We start from the raw sequence: 16,271 nt of genomic DNA, 5'->3' as shown, positions 1-16,271 counted from the left end.
CGGCTTTTTTTTTTTTTTTTTTTTTTTTTTTTTTTTTTTTTTTTTGAGACAGTCTTGGCCTGTTACCCAGACTGCAGTGCAGTGAAATGATCTCGGCCCACTGCAACCTCTGCCTCCTGGATTCAAGCAATTCTCATGCCTCAGCCTCATGAGTAGCTGGGACTACAGGCAGCACCCGCCACAATGCCCAAATATTTTTTGCTTTTTTTTTTTTTCTGAGATGGAGTTTTGCTCTTATTGCCCAGCCTAGAGTGCAATGACGTGATCTTGGCTCACCACAACCTCCACGGGTTTAAGCAATTCTCCTGCCTCAGTCTCCCATGTAGCTAGGATTACGGGCATGTGCCACCATGCCTGGCTAATTTTGTATTTTTTTAGTAGAAGCAGGGTTTCACCATGTTGGTCAAGCTAGTCTCAAACTCCTGACCTCAAGTGATCCACCGGCCTCAGCCTCCCAGAGTGTTGGAATTACAGGTGTAAGCCACCAGGCCCTGCCTATTTTTCGCATTTTTAGTGGAGATAGAATTTCACAGTGTTGGCCAGGCTGGTCTCTAACTCCTGGCCTCAAGTAATCCTCTGGCCTCGGCCTCCCAAAGTGCTGGGATTATAGGCATGAGCCGCCTCGCCCAGCCGCCTGGATGATTTTTACATCGTTGCTAGGGACTGGATCTCCCTATGTTATTCAGGCTGGTCTCCAAGTGCTGGACTTAAACGATCCTTCTGCCTCAGCCCCCAAAAGTGCTGGGATTACAGGCATGAGCCAGCATGTCCGATCAAGGTATATTATTAAGTCAACAAAACAACATGCAGAACAGCGATCAGTTTGTGCAAAAAGACAGGAGGCGTATTTACATTTCATTTTGGCAAGGCGAATCCACAGACTAGCTCTGGAAGGCCCCCAGGTATCCCACTATGATCGCCGCAAGGAAGGGAAACTGGGTGCTTTTTTGTTTTATGAGATGCAGTAGGTCTCCACTAGGAGACCTAGTGCAATCTTGGCTCACTGCAGTCTCAGCTCACTGCAATCTCTGCCTCCCAAGTTCAAGTGATTCTCCTGCTTCAGCCTCCCAAGTAGCTGGAATTACAAGTGGCTCGCCACCATGCCTGGCTAATGTTATGTTTTAAGAAGAGACAGGGTTTCACCTGTTGGCCAGGCTGGTCTCTAACTCCTGAACTCAAGTGATCCAACCACCTCAGCCTCCCAAAGTGCCGGGATTACAGGCGTGAGCCATTGCGCCTGCCCAAACTGGGTGCTTTTAAAATTTTGTAGAAAACTAATGATCGAGTGTGCCTGTGTTCCAACTGGTTGGTTTCCCATGTGTGTGGCCTCCAGGGGCACTCTGAGCGTGGCCAGCAGGGACTTGGGGTTCCCCCAGTCTGGGTCAGGGGTCCTCAAAACACCGGGTTTCACGGCTGCCTGCAGTTCCGAAGTCTCCCGGAAGGTGGAGCGCTGCAGTTGGGACCTGAAGCCAGACACCCCCGACCAGGCCCCGGGACCCATCCAGCTGTGCAGGGGTCAAGAATGTCCCTGGGGACACGCCCGGGGCTGGGGCCAGTGCATCTGGAGCCTTTTATGGGCACAAGTCGCCCTGGCATCGTTCCAGTCGAGAATGCAGACCCCCGTGGGAGGGACTGTGGGCCTGGCCAGACCCATCTGGAGGGGCCAGATACCAGGCCCGGGCCTCCTGGGGCCTGAAGCTTAGGCTAAAATCCTGGCTTAGACACTGGGACAAGGTACTCACTGTCTGGAATTTCCTCATCTCTCTAATGGGGATTAAGAAACCTACCTTGCAAGGTTGCTGTAAGGCTGAAAAATAGGTGTGTCCCAGACCTGTGCAGAGGACTAGCCAGGCAAAATGAATTCTTATTTTAGGCCGGGCGTAGAGGCTAACACTGTGTATCCTAGCACTGTGGTTTTGCTGTTGTTGCTGTTTTCTGAGTCATGTTCTTGCTCTGGGGCCCAGGCTGGAGTGCAGTGGCACAATCTCAACTTACTGCAACCTCCAGCCTCCTTGGGTTCAAGTGATTCTCCTGCCTCAGACTCCTGAGTAACTGGTACTACAGGTATGCGCCTCCATGCCCAGCTAATTTTCTTTTTTTTTTTTTTTTTGAGATGGAGTTTTGCTCTTGTTACCCAGGCTGGAGTGCAATGGCGCGATCTCGGCTCACCGCAACCTCCGCCTCCTGGGTTCAGGCAATTCTCCTGCCTCAGCCTCCTGAGTAGCTGGGATTATAGGCACGCACCACCATGCCCAGCTAATTTTTTGTATTTTTAGTAGAGACGGGGTTTCACCATGTTGACCAGGTTGGTCTCAATCTCTCGACCTCGTGATCCACCCGCCTCGGCCTCCCAAAGTGCTGGGATTACAGGCTTGAGCCACCGCGCCCAGCCTTAATTTTCTTAAGTAGAGGCAGAGTTTCACCATGTTGGCCCAACTGGTCTCAAACGCCTGAGCTCTAGAGATCTGCCTGCCTTGGCCTCCCAAAGTGCTGGGATTACAGGGGTGAGCCACCATGCCCGGCCTGTATCCCAGCACTTTCGGAGACCAAGGCGGGTTGCTTGAGCCCAGGAGTTTGAGACCAGCCTGAGCAACATAGTGAGAAATCATCTCTAGGAAAAAATTCAAAACATTAGTTTGGTGTGGTGCACCAGTAGCCCCAGCTACTGGGGGGACTGAAGCAAGAGGATCACTTGAGCCCAGGTGTTTAAGGCTGCAGTGAGACGCGATTATCCCAGTGCACTCCAGCCTGGGCAACAGAGCAACATCCTGTCTCAAAAAGAAACCAAAAAAGAGGTGGGTGGGGTTGCTCATGTCTGTAATCCCAATACTTTGGGAGGCCAAGGTGGGCAGATCACAAGGTCAGGAGTTGAAGACCAGCCTGACCAATATGGTAAAACCCCATCTCTATGAAAGATACAAAAATTAGCCGGGCATGGTGGCTCATACCTACTTGGAAGGCTGAGGCAGGAGAATCGCTTGAACTGGGAAGGCAGAGGTTGCAATGAGCTGAGATCACGCCACTGTGCTCTAGCCTTGGTGAAGAAGTGAGGCTCTGTCTCAAGGAATAAAAAAGAAACCAAGTAACCTCTTATTTTGTTTTCTTGAGACAGGATTTCTCTTTGTCACCCAGGCTGGAGTGCAGTGATCCAAAAATAGGTCACTGCAGCCTTGAGCTCTTGGGTTCCAGAAATCCTCCTCCCTCAGCCTCCCCAGCAGCTGTGACTATGGGCATGCATAACCACAACTACCTACCTAAAATTTTAAAGTTTTTGTAGAAATGAGGTCTAACTATGTTGCTCTGGCTGATCTCAAACTCTCGGCCTCAGGCGATCCTCCTGCTTCAGCCTCCCAAAGTTTTGGGATTACAGGTGTGAGCCACTGTGTCTGGCCTAATAGTTATCTTTTTTTTTTCTGAGACCCAATCACACCTGGCTAATTTTTGTATTTTTAGTAGAGATGGGGTTTCACCATGTTGGCCAGGCTGGTCTCAAACTCCTGATCTCAGGTGATCCACTCACCTCGGCCTCCCAAAGTGCTGGGGTTTCAGGCGTGAGACACCTCGCCCAGCCTATTATCTTTTTTTAAAAATGAACTAATATGCTAAAACCCCATTTCTACTAAATTTGAAGAAATTTTGTTGCATTTGAAGAAATTTTATTAGCTGGGCATGGTGGTGCACACCTGTAGTCCCAGCTACTAGGGAGGCTGAAGCAGGAACTCCAGGCTTGATCCTAGGAGTTCCAGGCTGCAGTGGGCAATAATTGTGCCATTGCACTCCAGCATGGGTGACAGAGCACAAGACCTTGACTCAAAAAAAAAAAAAAGAAAGAAAAGAAAAAGAAAAAAGAAATTTTATTACCAGATAGGATTTGGCTGAATCTCCCAGAGTCAAATTTGGGGATGTCCCACGGTTGGCATTGTCCTTATCAGCTTTATCCCCCTCTTACACTGAATTCCTCAGTAATTCTATCTGCTGCCTCTAAAATCTATCTGGCATCTTCGGGGTCTAGGCATAACTGGAATCTCCATCATTGTTCCTGTGGCTCACTGCAGCCCCTCTTCAGCTTCTCTGGCTTCCACCCTCCCATGGAGGCCACAAGACACCTTTCATCACCTGAATCAGCGCAAGTCTCTCCTCTGCTTAGAAACTTCTATGGCTCCCACCTCACTCAGAGCAAAAGGGAAGTCCTCTGTGTCACCCACAAGGCCCTTTGGGAACTACTCCTTCAGCTCCTTGTCTCCGCCCATTCTCCCCTCCACCCCTGCCTCAGGCACACCGGCATCCCTGCATTTCTTAAAATACATGGGGCATTTTAGCCTCAGGGCCTTTGTGAATGCCATTCCCTCTTCCGGAAATGCTTTCTCTTTCTTTCTTTCTTTCTTTTTTTTTTTTTGAGACTGAGTTTCACTCTTGTTACCCAGGCTGGAGTGCAATGGCGCGATCTCGGCTCACGGCAACCTCCGCCTCCTGGGTTCAGGCAATTCTCCTGCCTCAGCCTCCTGAGTAGCTGGGATTGCAGGCACGAGCCACCATGCCCAGCTAATTTTTTGTATTTTTAGTAGAGACGGGGTTTCACCATGTTGACCAGGATGGTCTCGATCTCTCGACCTCGTGATCCACCCGCCTCGGCCTCCCAAAGTGCTGGGATTACAGGCTTGAGCCACCGCGCCCGGCCCAATTTTTTGTATTTTTAGTAGAGACAGGGTTTCACCATGTTGACCAGGATGGTCTCGATCTCTTGACCTCGTGATCCACCCACCTCGGCCTCCCAAAGTGCTGGGATTACAGGCTTGAGCCACCGCACCCGGCCTCTTTCTTTTTTTTTTAAACGGAGTTTCTCTCTTGTTGCCCAGGCTGGTGTGCAATGGCGGAATCTCTGCTTACTGCAGCCTCTGCCTTCTGGGTTCAAGGGATTCTCCTGCCTCAGCCTCCTGAGTAGCTATGATTATAGGCATGCGCCACCACGCCTGGCTTATTTTATGTCTTTTTAGTAGAGACAGGGTTTCTCCTTGTTGGTCAGGCTGGTCTCTAACTCCTGCTGGTTAACTCCCTACCTCAGGTGATCTGCCCGCCTCAGCCTCCCAAAGTGCTGGGATTACAGGGGTGAGCCACCGCGCCCGGCTCAGAAATGCCTTTTCATTTGGTCTTCCCAGGACAGAGGTCTCAGCTCACATCACAAGTCACCAGCGCTACAGAGAGGCCTTCCCTGACCACCATCGCCATTTCGGTGTGGTCACTGGAATTATCTCCATTATCTCGTCACCGAGTTCTTTTCTGTGTTCCCAAGCAGAGCGTCAGTTCCGCTAGGGCACAGATGTTTGTCTGTTCACTGCTGCGGGGTGTCGCTCCACCAACACATTTCCCCTGCCTCTTTTCCTACTGCACCTTCGGCTGCATTCCCTACACATTCCTTTATATAAAAAGAAAAAGTCTGTAAAACTTGGGAGGACAGTCGTGGGCCGCGGGTGTCAGTCTGCAGCCGGTTCTGGTACCAGGGTCCGGGCGACTGTGGGCGCACCGGGGCTGCCTGTGGAGCCGCTGGTGTCCAGCCCGTCGCGCTGAGGCGACGAGCGCTCCGAGCGGCTGAAGCTCCCATCCAGGCCCGGGGGCAGGCAGCGGCGCAGGCCCCCGGAAGCCTCAGCCGCGCTCCCGGACTGCCGGGAGCCACCCGGGCCTCGGCCGCAGGGGTGGCGGCCGCAGCAGACTAGGCGTAGGAGCGCGTGACGCAGGTCGCGGTTGGTGAGAGTGTAGATGATGGGGTTCAGAAGTGAGTTGGCCATAGCCAATCCCAGGAAGGGATCGGCCTGCAGGAGCACAGGACAGGCGCGCGCGGGACACGCCACGTCGAGCAACAGCAGCAGGAAGAGGGGGCCCCAACACGCCACAAAAGCCAGGAGCACCACGCTGAGCGTGCGGAGTAGGGCCAGCGAGCGCGGCGTGCGACGCGCCCGGGTCGAGGTGGCCCCGGCAGTTCCGGGCCGGGCCCGCAGGCGCCACGCGTTAGCGCGCACCTGGCAGTAGATCCGCGCGTAGAGCGCACAGATCGCGCCCAGGATGCCCACGAAGGCCAGCACGCAGAAGAGCACGTAGGCCTTGGCGTAGAGCGGCAGGACTGTGGAGCAGGCGTCCAGGCGACCCAGGCAGTTCCAGCCCAGCGCCGGCAGGAGCCCGAGGAGCAGCGACATGCCCCAGGCCGTGGCTGCCATAGCCAGCGTGCGTCCCCGACTGGCGGCGGGTGCCGGCCCCCTGCGCGCCATGGTGAGGCTACGCTCTAGCGCGATGGCCAGGAGGCTCAGCACGGATGCCGCGAGTGCCACGAAGACGCCTCCTTCCCGCGCGAACCAGAGCGCAGGCGACAGTCGCAGTGTGAGCGGCCCCGACAGCAGGATGTTGGCAGCGTAGGCAGCGCCGGCCAGCAGATCCGACAATGTGAGGCTGCCCAGGAGCAGGAACATGGGCGCGTGGAAGCGTGGGTGGCGTCCGAGCACCAACAGCACAGCCAGATTCTCTAGCACGATGAAGGCGCACACCGCCAGGCACACCACGGCGTCGGCGCGCAGGCCAGCCCCGGGCTGGTAGCGTGCACCGCGGAGCTTGCCGGTGTAGTTGTAATGCAGGACGATGACCTCGCTCACCGGTGCCGGCCGCAGCAGCCCCGACTCCATGGGCCGCGCGCCCCAAGGCTGTGGAGAGGCAGGACACGGTGTTAGCCCGCCGTCCCCGTGAGCAGTCTCGGCAGCCGGCTAAGCCGTGGGAAAGGGGTCCTACTCCCTCACCATCACCCCCCACACATGGGGCCCAACAGGAGTTCAGGATGGAGGAATAGAGTCCGTGGAGACAGACGGACACACAAATAATATCACAAGGGGAAAAGGTGACATACAGTCTCGAAAAAAAAAGGGACACTATAACACACTCATGGCTGGACGGGGTGGCCCACGCCTGTAATCCTAGCACTTTGGGAGGCCGAGGAAGGTGGATTACCTAAGGTCAGATGTTGGAGACCACAGTGGCCAACATGGCAAAACATCATCACTACTAAAAACACAAAAATTAGCTGGGCATGGTAGTGCATGCCAGTAATCCCAGCTACTCAGGAGGCTGAGGCAGAAAATCATTTGAGAGGAAGGTTGTAGTGAGCTGAGATTGCACCACTGCACTCCAGCCTGGGTGAAAGAGCAAGATTCTGTCTCAACAAACAAATACACACACACACACACACACACACACACACACACACACACACACAGAGCTGGGTGTGGTAGCTTACTCCTGTAATCCCAGCACTTTGGGAGGCAGAGGCCAGCGGATTGCTTGAGGCCCAGGAGTTGGAGATTAGCCTGGGCAACATAGGAGGACCCTGTTTCTACAAAAAAATACAAAAATTGGCCGCCCATGGTGGTGTACACCTGTAGTCCCAGCTACTCAGAGGCTGAGGTGGGAGCACCACTTGAGCCCCAGAGGGGCTGCAGTGAGCCTTGACTGTGCAACTGTACTCCAGCCAGGGCAACAGAGCAAGACCCTGTCTTTAAAAAATAAAAAATAGGATGATAGGGTGTGGAGTGTATAATCTCAGCAATTTGGGAGGCCGAGGTGGGTGGATCGCCTGAGGTCGGGAGTTCCAGACTAGCCTGACCAACATGGAGAAACCCCGTCTCTACTAAAAATACAAAATTAGCCAGGCATGGTGGTGCATGCCTGTAATCCCAGCTACGCGGGAGGCTGAGGCAGGAGAATCGCTTGAACCAGGAGGCAGAGGTTTCAGTGAGCCAAGACCGCGCCACTGCACTCCAGCCTGGGCAACAGAGTAAGACTCTGTCTCAAAAAACAACAAAAAAAATTTCAGTCACACGAATACCGGCTCTCCCACCCAGTGGCACAGGCCACAGTTTCACAACTCCACTCACACTAGCCTGGGGCCCACAACCCCAAACTCCACACTCTTGTCTCACTGCACACAAAGCTTTCTCATGCCAAAACCCCCTCATCCACCCAAAAACCCCATGAGAAAGTTGCTCCTTGGCCAGGCACAGTGGCTTTCTCCTGTAATCCCAGCACTTTGGGAGGCTGAGCTGGGATGATCACTTGGGCCCAGGAGTTTGACACCAGCCTGAGCAACATAGTAAGACTCCATCTCTACAAAAAATTTAAAAATTAGCCAGGTGTGGTGACATGTGCCTTTATCCCAGCTACTCAAGAGGCTGAGGTGGAAGGATCACTTGAGCCTGAGAGGTAGATGCTGCAGTGAGCCATGATCGCACCCCTGCACTCCAGCCCAGGCAACAAGAATGAAACTCCATCTCAAAAAAAGGAAAATTGATCCTATTCATTCATTTTACTAAGGCAGAGCCCGAGGAGAGGAGAGAGAATCCACAAGGGGCAGACAGGCTTTTGCAGAGGGGCACATGTGTCATTAAAGTGTAATAATACTCCTCACCTGCCTCTGTGTCCTTTTTTAAATTATTTATCTTTTTGAGACGAAGTCTCACTCAGTCACCAGGCTGGAGTGCCACTGGCGTGATCTCAGCTCACTGCAACCCTTGGGTCCCAGGTTCAAGCGATTCTCCTGCCTCAGCCTTCCAAGGAGCTGGGACTACAGGCATGCTCCACCATGCCCAGCTAATTTTTGTCTTTGTAATAGAGACGGGTTTCACCATGTTGGCCAGGATGGTCTCGATCTCTTTATCCGGTGATCAGCCCGCCTTGGCCTCCCAAAGTACTGGGATTACAGGCGTGGGGGACTGCACCCTGACCTCTGTGCCCTTATCAATCCCCGCTTCCTTTAGTCCCAATGTACAGGTGAGAAAACTGAGGCTCAAAAGAAATGCTTCGTATCAAAGCAGGCACAAAAGTTTCCACGCTCCCACACAAACACCCATGCAGAAATGGTCCCCATGCAAGTTCAGATGAGAAAACCAAGGCCTAGGGAGGGGAATGGACCTCTCTTTGCACAAGGCACACACAGACAACCAAGGCAGGCAAATATAGACAGACAGGAAGTCTCTGGCTCACCCAAGCTGGAGGTGGGGAGCCCAAATTCAAGGAGACAAGGTTTACACATGCTCTGATGGGAGGCCACCCCCATCGGCCCAGCCTGCCCGGCAACAGGACTGAAGTGTGGAAACTTGCAGTGGCCCAGCCAGGAGGGGGTGAGGCCAGGGTGATTCCAGCCACCTTCACCCCGTATCCCAGGCCATGCACCCAGCCGGTGAGTCCTCAGCTTCCCCCTCCCCAGAGGCCTCCAGAAAAAGATCAGGGAACTCCCTGCGACTGGCGGTGCGCCTTTTTAGACAGGGAAAGTGGCCGCCAGGGCGACCCCCTCCGGATCAGGCCGACCCCTGCTCCCCCAAGGGTCCAGTGCGCTCCACTCACCCTGCGCCCTGGTCGTGCGCCCCCCGAAGTCGCGCTGCCTTGAGCTGAGTGAACCGAAGCCGCTCCGGGGGCGGGGCTGGAGCCTCGCCGGGGCAGGCGAGGGGCGGGCCAGCGACGCAAAGGGCCGGCGGTCGCCAACAGTTGCCCCCTCCCCTCGGGTCCCGGGCACTCAGCCTGTGGCTGCCAGCCTGTGCCATCCGCCGCGGCACCGGAACGCGCCCCGGCGGCGACTGGCACGGGCGAGCCCTCAGCTCCCTGCTCTGGGCCTGGGCTGCCCCCTCCCAGGGACGCTCCGTCGCGATGGGAGGACTCGGAGAGGAGGCGGGAAAGGGAGGGTTCTGCGGCAGGACGGTCGCAGCCTGAGCCTCTTCTCCCCAGCGGTGGGGTCTTCTCTGTCCTGGGTGTCCAGGCACTGCGCCCTCCCCATTGCCCACGCACCTGTGAACTGAGCTTCCTGGGCTGCGCCCCAAGGACGCCCCGTCTATGGTTCGGAGGAGTCTTTAGTGCTTGCTTAGCAGGAGTTTTTAACAGGGGCCACCTTTGCCTGAGTCTGATCCCTGAGTCTGATCCCACCGGCAGATAGGTCCCTGCTGCTCCCGGGCACGGGTCCCTCCCAATTTCCCGCTCCCGCCCCCGGCTCAGGGCGAGTCGGGGTGAGACAGGGGCGGGCAGGATTGTTCTGGGAAGTTGCAGCTCCTTAGATAAGGAGGGTCTGTCCAGTCCCACCCCCTGGATTCCGCCTTCCCCCGACCGGTTCTCTCCCACCCTTATCGCTGAGGACGAAGTGATTTACTCATTAACGGTGTTTCTGGACTGTGTCAGTAACAGTAAACCCCACTGATGTAAGTGTTTTTTTTTTTTTTTTTTTTTTTTTTTTTGGTCCCAGACAGGATCTCACTCAGTCGCCCAGAGTGGAGAGCAGTGGCACCATCATAACTCACTGCGGCTGCGACCAGCTGGGCTCAAGCCATCCTCCCATCTCAGCCCCCTGAACATAGCTGCCGGGACTCCAGTCGCTTGCCACCATGTCCAGATAATTTTTTAAAAATAGAGACAGGGTCTTGCTATGTTGCCCAGGCTGCTTGAACTCCTGAACTCAAGCGATCTTCCCACTTCGACCTCCTAAAGTGCTGGGATTACAGGTGTGAGCCACCGCAGCCCGTCCATTGGGGTAGGGATTTGAGTCTATCGTGGGCACTGCCAGGACACAGCCAGTGCCCAGTAACTGCTGCATGAATGAATGAAGGAAAGAATGAGTGTCTCCTTCATGTCCTCTGTGTCTCTCTCAGGAGGATCTTAGTCTCTTGCCTGTGTATCTCTTTGTCTCTGCATGTCTCTTTGTTGCTGTCTGTGTTACTCTCCCACGCCTCTCCCAGCCACTGCTCCTCCAACCCACCCGTCCTGCTGACCCCAAGAGGCCTCCACCCCCACTTCCCAGGAGCTTCCCGATGGTCTCAGCTCTTCCACCCTCAGACTCAGGAAGGGGGGTCTGGGTCCCACTGCTGCGACCTTCTCCAGGACCGTGCCCTTTGCCCCTGATGCTTCAGGCCCTGCTGGCCGCGGGTGGGGTGACAGTGCCCCAGAAGAGATGAGCCAGAGGCTGAGAATAAGCGTGGATCGGGGGTGCCCTCATGGGAGGAAACTCCAGGATGCTCAGGCTGGGTCACGCCCCCATGTAGCCCCTTGGGGGTCCCAGCCCTCCTGCCCCTGCTGTTCCCTGGGTGGGCAGAACCTTTCTTTCCTACTCTGCTCAAAGACACAGCCAACGGGACCCGCAGTGTGGGATGGTGTTAACCCTTCAGTGCCAGGTCTGCCACAGTACTGTGGATTAAGTCCACTCCAATGGTACCTGCTGGGATGAGCCATGAAGATCTCCCAACATGGCTGCGCTTGGCACCCAGTAGGCACTCAATAAATGACCTCCTTCTGTAAAGGGGAAGCCACGCCCCAGAGTGGGAAGGTGGCCCCTTCACACCTCCCAGGCGCCAATCTCACCTCTCACGAAATGGAACTCTTCCGCTGCGGGTCCCCGGCCCAGCAACCCGCCCTCCCTGCACTTCTTTCCCACGAATTGGGACCCTGGGGACTCAGGCACCAGGATCTGGACAGATGTCGGGAGTCCCATCCCTAACTCTCACTCCACACTCCTGACCATGGTTCTTTTGTTGTTTTTTGTTTGTTTGTTTTGTTTTTGAGATGGAGTCTCACTTTGTGGCCCAGGCTGGAGTGCAGTGGCATGATCTCAGCTCACTGCAACCTCTGCCTCCTGGGTTCAAGTGATTCTCCTGCCTCAGCCTCGTGAGTAGCTGGGACTACCGGTGCCCACTATCACAGCTGGCTAATTGTTTGTATTTTTAGTAGAGACGGGGTTTCACCTTGTTAAGCATGATGGTCTCCATCTCCTCACTTAGTGATCCACCTGCCTCGGCCTCCCAAAGCGCCGGGATTACAGGCATAAGCCACCACAGCTGGCTGGCCACCATCCTTAAAACTCAGATCACGTTTTCTCTCCAACCCTCCCAAGGTTCCCTGTGTCTCTGAGTAAGTAATCAAGTCCTCAGCGAGGACCTCCCCACCCCAAGGATAAGGCCATATGCAGTCCCGATCTGTCTGTTGCTGTTACTTCTGTGTCTCTCTCTGCTCCATTCTGCTTCTGGCCGCTGGTCTCCTCCGAGGTGCACAGACACTTCAAGACCTTTGAGTTGGGTGTGGAGGCGCATGCCCGTACTCGGGAGGCTGAGGTTGATCACTTGAAGCCAGGAGTTCTGGGCTGTAGTGCGCTATGCCAATTGGGTGTCTGCACTAAGTTCGGCATCAATATGGTGACCTCCTGGGAGCGGGAGACCACCAGGTTGCCTAAGGAGGGATGAACCTGCCCAGGTCGGAAACAAAGTGGTCAAAACTCCCATGCTGATCAGTACTGGGATCGAGCCTGTGAATAGTCACTGCACTCCAGGCTGGGCAATATAGCCAGATCTCTAAAAAAAAATTTTTTTTCTAATTTAAAATAAAAAAAATAAAGAAAAAAAGACCTTTGAACTTGGGGGCCAGGTGGCCTGGGGCACCCTTCTCCCCACCCCCTCCCAGCTAGTCAGCTGGTCACCTGGTCACCTCCTCAGAGAGGCCTTTGGTGATCTGCCCCTCATCTGAAATGGCAGTTGGCATTATCTGTAATCACCTTGTTCTTTTTGTTTTTTTGAGATGGAGTTTCACTCTTGTCGCCCAGGCTGGAGTGAATGGCACAATCTTGGCTCACTGCAGCCTCCACATCCCAGGTTCAAATGATTCTCATGCCTCAGCCTCCTGAGTAGCTGGTACCAGAAGGCATGTGCCACCATGCCTGGCTATTTTTTTTTTTTATTTTTTTTTTTTTTGTATTTTTAGTAGAGAGGGGGTTGCTGTATTAGCCAGGATGGTCTCCATCTTCTGATCTCATGATCCTCCTGCCTTGGCCTCCCAAAGTGCTGGGATTACCGGCATGACCCACCACACCTGGTCTTTTTTTTTTTTTTTTTTTTTTTTTTTTGAGACAAGAGTCTTGCTCTATTGCCCAGGCTGGAGTGCAGTGGAATTATTTGGGCTCACTGCAAACTCCTCTGCCCCTGAAATCTCCCTGCCTCCCAGGTTCAAGCAATTCTCCTGCCTCAGCTTCCTGAGTAGCTGGGATTACAGGCATGCGCCACCACGCTTGGCTAATTTTTTGTGTTTTTAGTAGAGACCGGGTTTCACCATATTAGCCAGGCGGGTCTCCAGCTGCTGACCTCAGGTAAACCATGCCCACCTCCACCTCCCAAAGTGCTGGGATTACAGGCATGAGCCACCACACCTAGCCACTTTGTTCATTTATTTATTCATCTGCCCTAATGTATATCTCTGACCTAGAGCCTCCGCTCCATGAAAGCAGGGCCACTATCTGTCCCTCTGCCCAGATTCCTGAAGGTTAAGGGCTCATACTCTTTTTTCTTTCTTTTCTGAGACAGTGCCTCACTCTGTCACCAGGCTGGAATGCAGTGCTGTGATCACAGCTCCCTCCAGCCTCAACTTTCCAAGCTCAAGCAATCCTCCTGCCCCAGCCTCCTGAGTAGCTGGTACTGCCACTGCACCTGGCTACTTTTTTAAATTCTTTGTAGAGACAAGGTCTCACCATGTTACCCAGGCTGACCTTGAACTCCTGGGCTCAAGCAGTCCTCCCGCCTCGGCCTCCCAAAGTGCTGGCATTACAGAAATGAGACAGGACTCAAGGTCTGGAGGTAGGCAAGTGATGCCCATTCTGAGCCTCAGTGGACTTACCTGTAAAACTGAGATAATAGGTCAGGTGCAGTGGTTCGCGCCTGTAATCCAAGCACTTTGGAAGGCCGAGGTGGTCAGATCACCTGAGGTAAGGAGTTCAAGACCAACCTGCCCAACATGGTGAAACCCTGACTCTACTAAAAATACAGAAATTAGCTGGGCATGGTGCCTCATGCCTGTAATCTCAGCTACTCCGGTGGCTGAGGCAGGAGAATCACTTGAACCCAGCAGGTGGAAGTTGTAGTGAGCCAAGATCGAGCCACTGCACTCCAACCTGGGCGGCAAAGTGGGACTCCGTATCAAAAAATAAAAAAGCGGGGCACGGTGGCTCACGCCTGTAATCCCAGTACTTTGGGAGGCCGAGGCGGGTGGATCACGAGGTCAAGAGATCGAGACCATCCTGGTCAACATGGTGAAACCCCGTCTCTACTAAAAATACAAAAAATAGCTGGGCATGGTGGCACGTGCCTGTAATCCCAGCTACTTAGGAGGCTGAGGCAGGAGAATTGCCTGAGCCCAGGAGGCGGAGGTTGCGGTGAGCCGAGATCACGCCATTGCACTCCAGCCTGGGTAACAAGAGCGAAACTCCGTCTCAAAAAAAAAAAAAAAAAAAAATTAGCTGGGCATGGTGGCGTGTGCCTGTAATCCCAGCTACTCAGGAGGCTGAGGCAGGAGAATTGCCTGAACCCAGGAGGCGGAGGTTGCAGTGAGCCAAGATTGCGCCATTGCACTCCAGCCTGGGCAACAAGAGCGAAACTCCGTCTCAAAAAATAACAATAATAAATAAAATAAAAATAAAAATAAAATAAATAATAAATAATAAATAATTTTGAGATAACCTTGCCCACTCCAAGGCTGTTGTTGAAGATGAACAGCTGGAACAGAGTCAGGGCATACAGTGAGAGCTCCACCAGCGTTACTGCAGGTATTACTGGTCACCATTGTATCTCCAAAGAAAAATGAGGGCAATGGGCTCACAAGGAATCAGCCCCAGGCATTGCCACCACCTGCCCCCACCCCAGCCCTCCTCCCACACCCCGCAGGCCAAACTGTGTCTTCCCTGGGTGCAGGGCACCCCTGGCCTCTGTGTTCCCGCTGTGCCTCTCAGCAGCCCGCCTGCCTGAAGCATGTCTAGACCAGCACACCTGCCTGGCCGGTTCTGCTGACAGCACCGTCGCCCACAGGGGCAGCTCCACCCAGCGCCCACTCTTGCAGAGCTGGGTCTGCACCTTCAAGAGGGCAAACTGCCTCCCGTGGTCACCATTTCCCATTCCCACCATCCCCGCTCTCCGCACTTTTTGAGACAGAGTTTCACTCCGTATTTTCTGTGGAGTACAGTGGCACGATCTTGGCTCACTACAACCTCTGCCTCCTGGGTTCAAGGGATTCTCCTGCCTCAGCCTCCTGAGTAGCTGGGATTACAGGTGCCCACCACCATACCCAGCTAATCTTTGTATTTTTAGTAGAGACAGGGTTTCATCAGATTGGTCAGACTGGTATCAAACTCCTGACCTTGTGATCCACCCGCCTCGGCCTCCCAAAGTGCTGGCATTACAGGCGTGAGCCACTGCGCCTGGCCTTTTTTTCTTTTCTTTTTCTGAGGCAGATCTGGCTCTGCCACCCAGGCTGGAGTGCAGTGGCGGGATCTTGGCTCAGTGCAACCTCTGCCCCTGAGTTCAAGGGATTCTTCCACCACAGCCTCCCAAGTAGCTTGCCCCACTATGCCCAGCTACTTTTTTTTTTCTATTTTTGTAGAGATAGCATTTAGCCATGTTGCCCAGACTGGTCTCAAACTACTGGGCTCAAATGGTCCTGCTGCCTCGGCCTCCCAAATTGCTGGGATTACAGGCATGAGCCACCGCATCTGGCCCATGCTCCCTTATTCATAGGTCTCAGACTTAAATGTGGCATCTTTCCCACGGCCAGAGACCAGAGAGGCAGGATGGTGCCTGGCTACAGAGTGAGACTCCATCTCAAAAAAAAAAAAAAAAAAAAAAAAGAATTTAAAATTAGAATGTGGTAATGGTTGCACCACTCTGTAAAATACACTAAAAACGGCCGGGTGTGGTGGCTCAAGCCTGTAATCCCAGCACTTTGGGAGGCTGAGGCGGGTGGATCACAAGGTCAAGAGATCAAGACCATCCTGGTCAGCAAGGTGAAACCCTGTCTCTACTAAAAATACAAAAATTAGCTGGGCATGGTGCTGCGTGCCTGTAATCCCAGCTACTCAGGAGGCTGAGACAGGAGAATTGCCTGAACCCAGGAGGTGGAGGTTGTGGTGAGCCGAGATCGCGCCATTGCACTCCAGCCTGGGTAACAAGAACGAAACTCCGTCTCAAAAAAAAAAAAAAAAAAAAAAAAAAAAATACACTGAAAACCAGAGTTGTAGCCGGGCGCGGTGGCTCAAGCCTGTAATCCCAGCACTTTGGGAGGCTGAGGCGGGTGGATCACGAGGTCGAGAGATCGAGACCATCCTGGTCAACATGGTGAAACCCCATCTCTACTAAAAATACAAAAAATTAGCTGGGCATGGTGGCGCGTGCCTGTAATCCCAGCTACTCAGGAGGCTGAGGCAGGAGAATTGCCTGAACCCAGGAGGCGGAGGT

At 53.8% G+C, this 16,271-nt stretch overlaps 1 protein-coding gene across 1 annotated transcript; it reads right to left on the bottom strand.

The window, feature by feature from the left end:
* Positions 1–3,830: 3,830 nt before the first annotated feature.
* Positions 3,831–6,668, bottom strand: S1PR5 (sphingosine-1-phosphate receptor 5). The gene has a single exon (XM_010349679.3). It carries the CDS (start codon positions 6,666–6,668, stop codon positions 5,472–5,474), a length of 1,197 nt encoding a protein of 398 aa, XP_010347981.3. The 3' UTR covers positions 3,831–5,471.
* Positions 6,669–16,271: the final 9,603 nt, after the last annotated feature.

This window comes from Saimiri boliviensis, chromosome 14 (genome assembly GCF_048565385.1).
Source record: "Saimiri boliviensis isolate mSaiBol1 chromosome 14, mSaiBol1.pri, whole genome shotgun sequence".
Lineage (NCBI taxonomy): Eukaryota > Metazoa > Chordata > Mammalia > Primates > Cebidae > Saimiri > Saimiri boliviensis.
Note: the sequence above shows the minus strand (reverse complement) of the source record. Positions and strands in the feature narration are given on the sequence as shown.

Bases quoted from the DNA above. Each gene is read 5' to 3' on its own strand.
- S1PR5 (XM_010349679.3), bottom strand. From the start codon at position 6,668: ATGGAGTCGGGGCTGCTGCGGCCGGCACCGGTGAGCGAGGTCATCGTC.